The 14,758-nt window shown below is 33.1% G+C and overlaps 2 protein-coding genes across 3 annotated transcripts in view; one reads left to right on the forward strand and one right to left on the reverse strand.

Annotated features, from left to right (window-relative positions):
• The first annotated feature begins 5,557 nt into the window (after positions 1-5,557).
• LOC132600828 (BTB/POZ domain-containing protein At5g60050) lies at positions 5,558-10,305 on the forward strand. Its single transcript, XM_060314237.1, has 3 exons — positions 5,558-5,924; positions 6,707-6,985; positions 9,238-10,305. Exons 1-3 carry the CDS (start codon positions 5,664-5,666, stop codon positions 10,192-10,194), a joined length of 1,497 nt encoding a protein of 498 aa, XP_060170220.1. The 5' UTR covers positions 5,558-5,663; the 3' UTR covers positions 10,195-10,305.
• Positions 10,306-11,084: 779 nt separating this feature from the next.
• Positions 11,085-14,758, reverse strand: part of LOC132600829 (DNA-directed RNA polymerase III subunit 1) — a 30,994-nt gene continuing 27,320 nt past the window's right edge. For both annotated transcript variants that reach the window (XM_060314238.1, XM_060314239.1), the window contains exons 23-28: positions 14,606-14,719; positions 14,386-14,483; positions 12,559-12,763; positions 12,258-12,460; positions 11,746-11,873; positions 11,085-11,553 (exon numbers count right to left, since the gene is read on the reverse strand). In XM_060314238.1, coding sequence (XP_060170221.1) covers positions 11,825-11,873; positions 12,258-12,460; positions 12,559-12,763; positions 14,386-14,483; positions 14,606-14,719 — 669 coding nt within the window. In that variant the 3' untranslated portion in view covers positions 11,085-11,553; positions 11,746-11,824. The remainder of the gene's footprint in view (positions 11,554-11,745; positions 11,874-12,257; positions 12,461-12,558; positions 12,764-14,385; positions 14,484-14,605; positions 14,720-14,758) is intronic.

Raw genomic sequence — 14,758 nt, forward strand, 5'->3', positions numbered from 1 at the left:
AGAGAGCGATTTATTTCTCAATGTGGGTATTCATAATATGAATTCAAATTTAATCGGACTCCAATACGAATACCATGACATCGGATGAAAATTCACCAAAAAGATACTAATATATTTCATTATCACCAGAAATATTTTTCACCACATCCTTTGGCCAAGAAAAGTGAGAACCAAAATCTATGAAATATGAGAAGGAAGCACTTGGAATTGCAATTATTGCAACTTTACATATGTCACTTCAATTCTGACAAAGTTTATATTCTCTTACTTTTTCTTTCCATTACTTTTCACTCACTCACCTCATCTTAAGAAGGAAAAAAACTTAAAGAAAAGAAAAGAAGAAGAAAATCATAATTTAACCTTAAATCCTTTCCAGTTTCCACATAAGACTTGCTCCGGTGCAAAGTACTTTACTGCAAAGTACAAACCAACATAAATGTTTTGACTTCGTGTAAAAGAGGAGTGATGAACTATGGTTAGTTAAAAATTAAAAAAAAATTATATTCACACTTTGTATTTACACTAAATTATTTTTTATAATTAAGTAATAAATTTATATAAAAAATATATGCTAATTGATAATATATGTAACAGACACACGTCATATATTTATTGTCTATGTGTTAGTTATGATGGAAAATGTTTATTTCTCAAAATAAATATCATTTTTAGGTGCGTGACTGTGGAAAATAGTTTATGAGGAAAAAACTTTCTTTCAAATGAGAGAGAAAGACTTCCCACATTTTTAGAAAATCATTGTCCTTCATAATTATTTGAAATTCCAACCAACACTTATAAACTAATATTAATATAACCAAAAAGTGTGGTAGAATTCGTTCACTCTTAATTAGATTTTTCGGATTGAAGTCTTGAGAATTACACAACATATTCAGTGTAATTTCATAAGTGGGGTCTATAGAGGGGTGGTATGTACGCAATCTTAGCCTACTTTATGAAGGTAAAGAAGTTATTCTTGGTAGTCCTTCGACTCAAGTAAAACATATCAAAATCAGTACGAAGAAAATACGATCGTAGAAAATAATGATGATATGAAACATTTCCCACCTACTTACTAGGATATCTGTGCAACTAATCTTCACATGCACGAACCATCTCAGTCCTTTAATATTGAGGATTCTTATACTCTATGTTAATCGGGGTAAAATAATTATCCGATTAAGTCAATATTTCTTTTTACCCACTATCGCAGTTGGTCTGCTCCGCTGAGACTCATTTCAGTTAGCCACTGGTAATCTTCTTGTTGGGATTCCGTGCAATAAAACGGAGATCCCAGTTAGCGGTCGGTGTTGCGTTGTGCTGTGTAAGGGTCTGGGTGAGGGTAGATTTGGTAATACGGTGGTAAGGCATAAGGGTAGGCAGTTGTGGAAGGTGAGGCGACTGCGGAGTAGCCGGTAAATGGTTTAAGGGTCGACACCTCTTATACATTACTAGTTTTAAGCGTACGTGCATTGCACGTGTGTATCGCGTGAATCAATAAATAATTTATATAAAAAGAATAATTTTTTCATTAAAATAAATACAATTGTCTAAATTATGAAAATGAAATGTGGGCATATAGTTAAATTCAATATTTACTGAACTTTCAAAAAATGTGACTTTAATTAAATTAATTAAATATTATTGGTAACTATAGATATTTTAGTATATGAGAGATAAATATATTATTTTGTGGTATCTCATATAAATCATAATATCTCTTTACAATGATGTCCTTAGCGAATGTTATGTTTTTATGTTTCGTAATGATTTCCTTTGGGTATACATAAAATTTAAAAATATATAAATATTATTAAACTATGTATATCTGACATGCAATTGTTAAGTGTCTATCACTTGCTTTTTGCTATTTTATATTCTGAAATATATTATTTATCCTCAAATCTAATGAAAAATGTCCATGAAGACAAAAAATATTATTTTAATAGAAACCCTAAGATCTTTACCATAAGAAAGACAAAATTTTGATGAAATATCTTCCTTTTAACAGTTGAGTCTCAAATTTTTATGTGCTTACTGCTTAATGGCGTCACATTATTAGTTTCTGTTTATCAGTTCTAAGCAATAACAAAAAATCAAATATTGAATTAAATTTGACTAATTTTGCTCATAAAGTTCCTTGATTAAATTTTATTTGCTTCTGACTATCTCAGGGTTAACAATTGTTTTTTTTTAAAGTGAATAATGATTCCCTTCCATTACGGTTGAATATCTTAGGTCTTCCACGTGATATCGGACATGGAACTCTTAGTCACTTATTTGAACGCGAGCTTTCTTAAGTTCCATGTATGTCACATTCTCATGCTGAGATTTTTCTTAGTTTATAGTAAGACTTAAATTTTGACAGTTATAATTTTCTACAACATCCTCGATCTTAGCAGAAAGGGATAACTTTTTATACATACTAACTTTTCATATTTATCTTATTGCATTGATTGTTTAAATAACATTTTAATCGATTTTTAAGTCCTATATATTAGGACTTTTTATCAAATAAGGAAAGACTAATAATTATTTTAATTGATCTTAATTCATAACTATTAAGAAAATAATTAAACGCCTATTTAATAAAAAGACAATTCGCGTTATATAGTTCAAATAAAAGAAGGATTCATATAATCAAAATTTTAATTGATTTCGAATTCCTAAATATTAAAAAAATTCTCACACTTAAATATATATTTGGTTACCTTTCATTATTTCTAGAAAGGATAAATGAACTAGCCCTCACATATCAACTTTTTCTACATTCAATGACCAACTTCCTTCTCATACACTCAACAATCGTACAAATTTTATGAATATGTAATCAAATCTCAAGGTTGGAGGTTAGTCATAGAATAATTAATTACCAGACCAAAGGCTGACAATTAGTCTTGCACTTATATTTTTGTTAAAAATTAATAACTATACTTCAAGATATCTAGCATTCCAAATTAAAATTTTATTTTGGTTTGATTTGGATTCTAAAACCTTTCCATACTAAATCAAAAGTTTTTACTTTGAAGACTTAGTTTTAGGATTTCTTACATAATTCAAAATTAAAATTTTAATTGTTTCAAGTTCTAAATATTAGGAAAATAATTAAATTATAATAATACAAAAATAATTTTCTGACAAATAGATCATAGCATGACATGAAAAAATTATTAGTATTCAAAGAATGAAAACAATATCAATAATACTTCTGCAAATAAATGAATAACCCTAAACTTACCAGAAGTATCACAAATGGGTTGAACTCAAACTTTCTTATGAAATAGCAAATAATAGCCTCAATATAATTTTAATGTCCTAAATAGGAGAAAAAAATATTAATTTACAATGTTGTCTGATGTGAAATTTCTTATGAAACAACAAATAACAGCTTCACTCGACCTTTCTTATGAAACAACAAATAACAGCTTCAATATGATTTTTATTAATTTTATTGTCCTAAATATTAGAAAAAAATATTAATTTACAGTTTTGTCTAATGTGAATTGATTCAAATCAATTCTTAAGAGAAAATTCAAGTGATTAAAGAAATAATTACCTTTAGAAAAGTGGATATGTCAATAATAGATACGGCTTGTTCAAAGTGTTTAAATTTTTTAACAAATATGTTTATACTACACGAAGAATTCATGTGAAGTACGTACAATAAGAAAATTAAGATACGTACTCACATTAGTAATTCTTTTTCAAATTCCTCACATTAGTAATTCTTTTTCTTTAAAATTGACAATTTTTTTTTGTAGCAGAATATCAAAACTGAAGTATATAAAAAAAGAAAAAGATACATGAAAATTACCTGATCATGCAAGACAATGTCGCATCATCACCGGATTGGAGCACAATATATATTCCTCATAGTTAAATATTACTCTGGTTCTTTCCAATATTCTGGGAAAGAAAAATCAAATCAGCTCTCACATATTAGTATAAACTATTACATTTGATGACTAACTTTTTTCTCTCATATATACTTAACAATCCTAGAAATCATAATGAATTTTTAATTAGTTTTAATAGTGAGGTCGAGTGTTAGTAGCTCAGACGATGAGATATTTGTCTTTTATAGTTGAGATCGAAAGTTCAAATTCCATCAATAGCGGAGCGTTCTCTTCTCCTTTTCCCCTTCCTCCTCCCCCTAGATATTTAAAAAGATAGCACTAATGCATTACCAATTAAAACTTAATCACTCAGCTTTTTGATATAACTATTTCACAATAAAGGAGGAAAAAGATGAGCACAAGAATATGTTTTAGCATAAAAGGGGGGGGGGGGGGGGGGGGGAATTATAAAGAGAGTAACATACCAAAGCTTCAAAAAACTACCTTGATGCTACAATATGCTTTTTTCCAATGTATAGGATGCCCATGGAATTACTTTTCTCCTATAATCTAGTTAATAATGAAGATATTTGGAAATATGTGTGTTACATAAACTTTATATAAACAAAAGTCAACATGAGATTAACTTATATCACCACATATGAATGCTTTGTTATGAAACTATCACGAAGATTAGACAACATTAAGTAACAAAAAGATACTCGTCGTAATTGATTTTAATTCAAAAAACAAATAATTATAAAATATTAATGCTAAAAAAAAAGAACCTGAAATCCATAAGCTGGAGACCCAATAGGCAATAACGAAAGCTAATAAATTAGATCAAGTACCATAAGTTAGAGAGAGAAAAAAAAACTCTTAAAGATATTGACTTACTGGTCAACAAATTTATGCATGCAGTGGATTAAAAGGAAAACCTAAAGAGCTAAGAAGAGATGAATGCCTATAATAACGAAGGTAAGCTCGAACCAGTGCTATTTACCTTAATCTCACGCTATTGCTCGTGAAACTGAGAATGATTTATTGGGTCCAGAAATAAATTTTAGGTTAAAGACGTTTACCAGAAATATTACATGCCATAGGACATTATATCACTTAGAGTCCAATGTAAATTAGGACTCCTTAACCTTTATGATTTACCGTAAGTCGTAGCCGACATATGGTTGGTTTTGAAAGTCCTAATATATATTAATTTAATTAATTGTAAAACCCTAATATAGTCCTAAATTATAGAGAAAATAATTAAGTATTTATATTTTATATATTTGGAGAATGGTGAAATGACTATTTTGTCAATTGCAGGGTCTTTTAATGAAGGGCAAAAGGTTCAATCAACATTTCTAAGGCCCTTCACACTTTTAATATAGTATAGATTATACAATTTTACACAGTGTAGAAGTGTCTATAAACACCTCTTATATAAGTTTGTATTATTGTATATCAGTGTAAAAGCGTGAAAAATTGGGTATGCAAATGTAAATTAAAAATAGTGCTACATGGATATAATTTTATACATTATTGAAATTTCTCTTTAATCCTTTCAGCATGATTAAAAAAATTCCCCACTTTTTGAGGAGCAGTTAATATGGTTATTTTATTCAATCCCAAAAAATAATTAACTACTTTTCCACTAGATTTCCCATTATACACTCTGTCACTCACCAACTTCAGATCCAGCACCCACTCTCCTCTGTTTTTCCTTTCCCAAAACCCCCCCCCCCCCCCCCCCATTGCTCAAATTTTCTTGTATGCTCTAAGAACATACAATATACCATAATATTCAAGAAACCTCAAATTTTAGCTTCTTTAATGGCTTCTTCTCCTAATAACAAATCCAAGAACCAATTAGTTTCAACTATGATCAAACAAGGCTTTATTTCCAACCCATATAACTCTCCTTCTCCTTCTCCTTCACCGCCACGTGTCTCCAACCCAACTTCACCTACCCAAATTCCGACCCGACCCGTTAATCCAAACCCGACCCTTTTTGAAATGATGTCTGAGGAACAGACCCGCGAGTCCAAACACTCGCTTGAATCGCGTCACAGAGCTCGCGACAGAGTTTTTAAGGTTTTGTTGCGGTTGATTTTCTTTGAGTTTTACTTTTCTCTCGGAGTAAAGTCAAAGTTTTACCGTAATTATATTTACTTTTACTTTTCTTTGAAGAAAAATATGCTCCCTTCGTGTCAAATTTTGTTTTACATGCCCGTTAAGAAATACTTCCTCCATTTCAATTTATATGAACCCATTTGACTGGACAGACATGTAAGAAAGAGGTAAGACTTTTGAAACTTGTGCTTTAAAATAAGCCTTGAAAATTTGTGTGGCTGTACATCATTCATAAAGTGAATTTGTTTCTAAATTAAGAAAGACGTCATATTTACAATGTAGTCGTTTAAAGAGTCTTATTTAGGGGGAGATTCTCTCTCGATAATTTTACTTCCTTCCATTTCAAAACATTTGTCTGGTTTTGATATGGCATGAAGTTTAAGAAATTAAAGAAGACTTTTGAATCTTATGGTCTTAAATTAAAGATGTGTATAATGTATCAGAATGTCTTTTATACTTGTGGTTTTAAACATGTTATGTGAAAAGTTAGAATTAAACAGTTGTCAAAAAAGGAAAGAGAAGTTCTTTTTTAAAAGGACTAAAAGGAAAGAAAGACAAACATTTTGAAACGGAGGGAGTATGTTTTTTTACTAGTATTCTCATATGTGTAGGCCAATTGGCAAACCATATTAAATTTATTATGCATATTTTAGAATAGTCTCTTTTGTTGTTTCTGATTTATCTTTCAAAGGTTTGCAATTGTTTGTTTCCTCATGACGCCCTGATTTTTTCGATCCCAATAGGTTTTGGCTGATGCACCATTTCCAGCAGTGGGTGACGTCAGGCTGACGATAGCAGCGCGTGATGGGTTTAAGGTTTCGATGGATGTTCACGGGCACGTGCTTGTTGAAAGGAGTAGGTTTTTTGCTGAGAAGCTTAAGAGAAATGGGTCACATTCGGTTGAGATTCTTGATTGTGATGACGTAGAGGTTTATGTGGAGACGTTAGTGCTTATGTATTGTGATGATTTGAAGAAGAGATTGATTGGTGAGGATGTTACCAAGGTCCTCGGATTGCTTAAGGTATATCTTTTACTTCAACAGTCTCAATTTAAGTGTCTTATTTTCCTTAAACATTTTAGTTTCAAAAGTCTCTTTTTATTCCTTAAACTTTGTGTCCAGTCAAACTAAGACACTTACATTGGGATGGAGGGAGTAGTTCTTTTTGTGTTAACATCATCAATTTTTACTCTATTTAGAACACTTTGGGCTTGTTTCGTTTGCTGTATAATGAAAGTTTAATCTGGGAATGGAATTCTCTACTATTAAATGATGTTTGTTTTCCAGTATAAAACTCAACATCACAAATACAGCATACTCTACTTACAAGTACAAACATTTGATATACTGTATACAATTCCGCAGCAGTGTTTTAAAAGGCGAGCCCCGGGGCGGGGCGTATCAAAAATGCCTCGGGGCGATGGTTCGAGGCGAAAGTCTCAAAAGGCGTACGCCCAGCAATTCGGGGCGTACATCTGGGCGCTGGGGGCGAGTTTTTTTTTGTTGGGGCGTGTTGGGGCGTAAGCCCAAAAAACTTCTTCAAATTAAAACAAAATTTGTTAAATAAGTCCTTAATATAATGCCTAAATTCTCAAAAGTCAACTAGTAATGACTGAAATATTTAAAAAAGGAACCGAAACATTAAATTTAAAAGTCACGACCTTTTTTTATTGCTAGAATGCCCAATATATGTTCTTTTCCAATTATTTATCTTGTCTTCTACTATCTCAGAAAAGTAACGAGCAGTCACTTGTGCTTGTAAATAGCGTGTAATAGATTGTTCTGATTAGTTTTTTTGTGGGGATGGAGCATATATTTATAGTTTTCTTCAAATTTTTACTCTATTTTACCTATTTAAAAGTATTTATTATAATTATATCCTTTTACGAAGTACTAAAAATTAATGTCCCATGAGGCTTACGCCCCGTGCCTCGGGGCTTACGCCTAGCCGAGGCAGACGTAAAACACCTCGCCTTATGCCCCCGCCTTTTAAACACTGTTCCGCAGAACAAGTACTTAAAATTTTTATAAAGAAAATCTATGTACTAATTTAAGTTATAGTCAGTATTAGTTACTAATTATTGACTTTGGTATCAATATTGTTGCATAATAATGTATCTATTGGAAGTCAGCTTATGTCAATCCATGGTATTATTACTGCATAACAATCCAGAATTATAATCACTTTATAATTAGTCTGTGAAGCTAAGGGCCCCTTGTAAGTTGCAAGTTGTCCTATGACAAGCTATGACCTGCCAATGAAAGAGCTTGTTAAGACACATTTATACTCTACAACAACAACATACCCACTGAAGACACATTTATACTCTACAGATGTATATTCATATTTGTAAGTTTGTTTGATGAGTTCCAAGATCTTATTAATGTCTAAGATTGATGAGTAAGATATTAGGAGGAAAGATGGATCTCCATAGGAATTTGAGTTGAATACAATAAATTAGGAGTATCATTTATGTAAGAGACCAATGCCTAGCTATAAAATGACATGTTGGAAAAAAAATAAACAAAATACGGCATTTGGAAACAGGTCTTCAAATATAAGTTTGTCTTAGCAAGTTTTTTCATGAACGTTCATTTTTCTTTCCCCATTGAAAAAGTCAACAAGAAAAGAGAAGAAAAGAATCTCGCTACCAAATTCTCATGACTAGAACAAGTAAACAAGACCATATAAGCTAGCTCTTGGACTATCCTCCCCTCGTGAGCTAACTTTTGAGCTTGAGATAGGTGCAAGGTCCATTTTTCACATGGTGTAGAGCCAGATCGATTAATTCTTGTTATTGTGTTGGCAATGTTGGGACCCCGTGGTATATTACCACGATCGTGTTGTCCAATCCTAGGCGTGTGAGGGAGTGTAGTCCCACATTAATTGAGGGAATGGATTGTGGTCTAAAATCTTCCTCTCATGAACTAGCTTTTTGGATTGAATTAGACCCAAGGTTCATTTCTTTACATGGTAAAAGTTTAAGTCTGTTGGAGAGGAAATCTTATGGAAATCATCTTCTTCTCTTCTTTGTTTTGGGTGCTCCTTCAGTAAATGAAAAATCAGAATACAGAGCCAAACATTGTAAAAGAAACTAATGCAAATGTGTGAATAGATATCTTGGCAGCTAGCAGAATGGGTAGAAAACAGTTACCAAGCTCCATTCTTCCTGTGCGGCAATGTTTTAACTACACCCATGAACTTTCGACTTAAAGTTTCTTTTAATGATCTTATTTTCTGTATTAATATATTCTTTTGTCATGTTTTATCACAGATAGCTTCAGCAATTATGTTTGATGATGGAGTATTGGCTTGTTTGGAGTATCTGGAGGCTGTTCCTTGGTCCCAACAAGAAGAGGAAAAAGTAGTATCTCATCTCAGTCAACTTCAGCTTCCTGATTCAGCAGCTGATAATATACTTCAGAGACTTGTCGCTGAACCATCAACATCTTCAAGATCCGATGACATTCTTCAGAGACTACTTACCGGTGTTTTACAGGCCAAGGATGATAAAGCCCGCAGAGAGATGAAAAAAGTGATATCTCGTTTGCTAAGAGAAAACAGTTGCAATAATAAGAGTCATGAAAGTAACCTTGATATCTCCCGGGATACTTTGTATCATCTTTGTCACAAATGCCTCACTTCTCTAATACTTTGCTTGTCCGAAGCTACATCTGTAGACGATAACAGGCAGGACCGAGGGGTACTAATGGGTGATATTGCTCGTGAAGCAGACAATCTGCAGTGGCTAGTTGATATACTAATTGACAGGAAAATGGGGGATGAGTTTGTGAAACTTTGGGCAGAACAAAAAGAACTCTCGGTTCTCCACTCCAAAATTCCCACCATGTATCGCCATGAGATCAGTAAGATCACTGCACAACTTTGTGTTGCAATTGGTAGGGGAAATTTGTTAGTACCAAAAGATGTTAGATATTGTCTGTTATCGACGTGGCTAGAAAGTCTATATGATGATTTTGGGTGGATGAAAAGGGCTGGTAGATCAATAGATAAGAACCTGGTTGAGGAAGGACTAGGCCAGACTATTCTGACACTGTCATTAGCTCAACAACAAACTATTCTGCTTAACTGGTTCGATCGATTTCTTAACAAAGGTGATGACTGTCCTAATATCCAAAGAGCTTTTGAAGTTTGGTGGAAAAGATCATTTGTAAAGCAATATACGGTTGATTCTGAGTTACAATTAGCTCTCTGTGATTATACAGAGTGATTTGAACACTGTATAATATCAATCTTGGTTTGTTACGTGCTCCTATACACCAATGTATATATGAAATGCCATGATTCTTTCAAACAATTGTGGAGTTTTTTCTGCTGTAAATTTGTATTTTCAGCTTGTCTGATGATTTATCTAAAGGGGGCCAGAGTAGCAGAAAATAATGTACTCGTAATCAAATCTATCTAGTTGTATAAAGATGGCAGTAACTTGAATACACAACCACCAAAAATCGGCCCAAAATTTTAATTCACATATCCTCTTATGTGATTATAGTATTGTAAATATACTTATTGACATTCACTTTGCAAATTTGTAGCATTTTCTCTCGAAAATGGAACAATATAACCTGTTGGTCTCGAATCCACCAAAATTCTCTTCTATTTTCTTCACTATTAAAGGATCCAACCTCCTCAGAACAACTCTTTCAGAAGCATGTTTTGATGTCCAGAAGAACACATTTGGATTACCTGAATTTAAATAGTTTTTAAGCATAAGTGTTTGAAGTTGAAAATAAGCGGTTGATGTGTTCGATAAAAATGTACTCAGGATTAAAAGTATAATTTCTTTTATCATAGGTTACCTTTTATCTTCATATCCCGTTACACTCCCAAAACGAGCACCATATATTTCTTGCTTTTTTCTCATCTTGATTTCTATAAAATCGCTTTATGGGAATACTTTGTTAGGATGGAGAGCTAAATCTGTTTAATTTTTACTTACCTCTTATGATATGTGAATATTTTGATACTATATTCCTTTAAAAAACAGTAAAAACCTAAAAATCCCACAGATAACATACGCAAACTAGGAAATTTGATTATAGATGAAGGTAGACTGGGAAAATAGAACTTTATGCCAAAAGCATGTCACCATGTAAGAAGTTTCACATCAATCTTTAGATATTATTTTATGTATATATATTATATACTAGTTCCACTTTAACAAATGGTTGGATAGTTAAAACATTCTGCAATTCCCAGATGGAGAATGCCCAATATGAGGTATCAATATGCCCTATTGACTTTTTGCAAATGAATGAATCATAAAAACTACCAACAAAATCTGCATCAGAGACTATGGAGCAACATAATGATATGTTACACAAGCTGGAGGCAGAAAGCTCGACGATACGTTTCACCTTGATGAATACAAATAATGTAACCCGTAAACGTGACAAAACAGTGGCCAAAGTGACTTCCAACATTACAAGGATGGTGAAACCAATCTTTCAGGTGTTGGTAAGACATTGTCTTCTTCAATGACTTCTTTTATCTTCGCCTGATGTCTCGCATGGTCAATGCTAGGATCTGCAAATCACGCCACACGAAGAAATATTTGCAAGTTGCCTACCTGTAAAATGGGTCCCAAAGACTATACAGGTAAGATGGTTAATCAAGAAAGGTGGGAACTAAAATTTTGACGAAAAGTAACCAGCTTGGGAACTAAAAGAAGAAATTTTGATGCACAATATGCAATGGGGGCAGAAAACAAGCAGCTCATGCCACAAACGAGTGCTTATTCTCCTCGTATTAAATTCTTTACCTCTGCTATTATCCTTACACCAGAATCCAGCAGTGCCCCAAGTTTAAATTTGCAGAATCAGCAAATACATTTAGAAGTCCTAGGATATCATAGGTTCTGAATGATAATTCAGCTCAACCTGCTCAACACTGGCACAAAGAAAGGAGAAGACAAAACACCAGGAAATAAGGGATTAGATATCTAGGAAGGCAAGATGAACATCGAACTTTAAAGACTTGACGAGAAAAAAAGGGCACGAATGAAAGCATAAAATATGATTATTTGTGGGATCAAAGTAACCAAATTATTCTGACATTATCGCTAGGCAGAAGCCTGGGTTTCATTGGATTTTAGAGTTTCACCACACCTGCATGACTTGATCTAGCAATAAGACCTTAAAAGTTTCGTAGACTAATCTGTTTTCTCCTTTGTAGCTTCCAATGTGTTAGCTTATTCAAATAATTATGACTCACGGAGAGAATATTATTAAGGTTCAAGAAAAAAAAAACTCATGCCAAAAGTCAAACAAATACCATTGCCGAAGTTTAAACATCCCAGTGCCTATCTGCATTGGTATGCCCATGATGATACATTCGCTTACTCCTTCTATCTTATCATCCCTTCCATTTACAGATGCATTAAACAAGTGGTCGGTTGTCTTCTCAAATGAAGCTAACATCAGTACGCTATCTTTCATTTTCTGAACGCCGTGTCTGGTTATTCCCAGGACTTCACCCTACGATAGTGACAAAGAATGTCAATTAAACTCGATACTCGGATATTAAAGGCATTTAACATGTTTTTGGATGAGGAAAAAATTACAATACAACTAACCTTATATGTCATCAGATCTGCAAGAAGCATCATATGCCGCAAGTCTATTGTCATTCCATGACTTGACATGGTATAATTAATCTCATCAATAATAGAGACCCTTGCTGCTTCAATGCCTAGAGTTTGCTGCACCTCCATTATATGATTGCTCTTTGTATGACGTCCATCCACTCCTTCAATGCCCATTACGGCTAGAAGACCGGTACTGCAGAATGGAAAGAGCAGGTATCATGTAGAAGTTCTATTTTATAGCAACTCATTGGAGCATGAAATCCCAGAGAAGAAATCCAAAAGCCCAAGTTGCTGAAAACTAAACCAATACAGTAGAGTAGGACTATAATTTTTTATTTTTTTTTGAGGTAAAAAAAAATAAAAAAAATTACAGTCCTACTGTATTTCTCTTGTACATTTCTTCACAGAATCCTTGAAACTATATCAGACAACATTAGTTTGCCAATATCATTTTGATTAGATGAGTCGCTAGTCTTCCAATTAACCTCTCAATGAGACAATAAAATGCAGATTGTCTGCATGTTTTTAAAATCCTTTTAATATTTTTTAAATGATCTACATGCATCATGCCGGTCATAAAAGTTCCAACTCATGTTCTTGTGTTTAATATTGTTGCATTAATTGCTGCGTTTCTCAAATAGTTGTTCAAGCCGGTCATAAAAGTTCCAACTCATGTTCTTGTGTTTAATATTGTTGCATTAATTGCTGCGTTTCTCAAATAGTTGTTCATAAATACCTTGTTTTCCGATTGAAAAGATAATTTCAAAGTTGTTCCTCATTTTAATGTTGCAAAGTTACAGACCTAAATAGATAAAATAAATATTTTACACTTCTCCCTCTTTCTAACAACCTAAACTTTTAGATGAGATAGGTGATACCCTTCAATATGGAATCAGAGCCTCTAGAATCTTGGTAGAGACCAAGTAATTTTCATGTACCAGCCGATAGCCTTATGCTGCAAGCATAGACATAAAATACAGCCTCTTGTCTCCTCTTTTCATATATTCTACATCATAATTGCATTTTAATATTTCAATTAGTTTGATGTATTATTATGATACAGAACTTATGTCTAAAAGCTATAAAAGCACACATAGGATGCATTTGTAGGTCACAAAAATTGAAAAATAAGAAATAAAACACCTTTACTGGATTTAATGTGTGTTTGTAGCCATTGACTAGATAAATAGATTATGTTTGCTAATGAATAACAATTTATCTTGATACATACAAGATTAGACGAACATCTAATGTTGCAGTTATAAATGATTATTCTGTTGAGAAATACAGCTATAAATAATTGAAGATAATCAAATTGGTAGGGGGCCATTTTCAATCTGACTCTACCCTCGCCCAAGTAGGTCGTGCTTAAACTTGAACTCATGCTCATGGACAGACCTAGACCGTACATGGTCTTGGGCCGCCAATGAGATTATGAACCCACATCCAAGCATAAACGCCATCGTGCTCGTAACGGATTTGTCCGAAAAGGAAGTTACAAGGACCTAGATTTTCCCAAGTTCCATTCTACTCCACTTTTAAGCAACTGTTTGAGAAGGGGGGTGTTAAATTCTCTGGATTAGTCTAACGTTTTCGATAACCTAATTAGCCCTCTTAGGTTATTTTGTAACGTAAAAAAATACAGAATAAGGCATGTGAAAGTGAGATAATTACTCTCCCATAAAAGAGAAATAAGTGATGAGATAGTGAATGCATTTAGTTACAAGAATATTGTAGAAAATTACAGGCTTGCTACACCAAACTAAGCACAAGCTAATGATGTAGCAAGTGGAAGAAGCTATGCATAAAACTTACCCTTCAACAAGCAACTCATATGTTTCTCCTTTGACATCACTTTTACGATCTTTTTGTTGTTCTTTGTTCACCACGGCCCTTTGAACCGTAGTAATACCCTGATATCCCAAGAAGGTTTACAAATATAAGTCGACAGACTAGTTCAGATAAAACAGATTAGTCCCTTCTCATCTGAAAACCCACAAATTTAATTTAATTTAAATCTTGATGATTGTTATACCTTCACAACAACAGCAGGCAGCATATTTTTCAGACGGTGCAGTTCAAAGTGCAGTTTATCTTTATCAGCCTGAGGAAAAACTTCCAGCTTCCTGGGATTCAAAACTTTTACTTGCTGCAGCAAATAGGAATTTCACTCAACAAGAAGTCATTT

Source organism: Lycium barbarum, chromosome 6, assembly GCF_019175385.1.
Source record: "Lycium barbarum isolate Lr01 chromosome 6, ASM1917538v2, whole genome shotgun sequence".
Classification (NCBI taxonomy): domain Eukaryota; kingdom Viridiplantae; phylum Streptophyta; class Magnoliopsida; order Solanales; family Solanaceae; genus Lycium; species Lycium barbarum.

Bases quoted from the DNA above. Each gene is read 5' to 3' on its own strand.
- LOC132600828 (XM_060314237.1), top strand. From the start codon at position 5,664: ATGGCTTCTTCTCCTAATAACAAATCCAAGAACCAATTAGTTTCAACT. The intron at 5,925-6,706 runs GTTTTGTTGCGG...CGATCCCAATAG, and splicing joins CTCGCGACAGAGTTTTTAAG to GTTTTGGCTGATGCACCATT. The intron at 6,986-9,237 runs GTATATCTTTTA...GTTTTATCACAG, and splicing joins AGGTCCTCGGATTGCTTAAG to ATAGCTTCAGCAATTATGTT.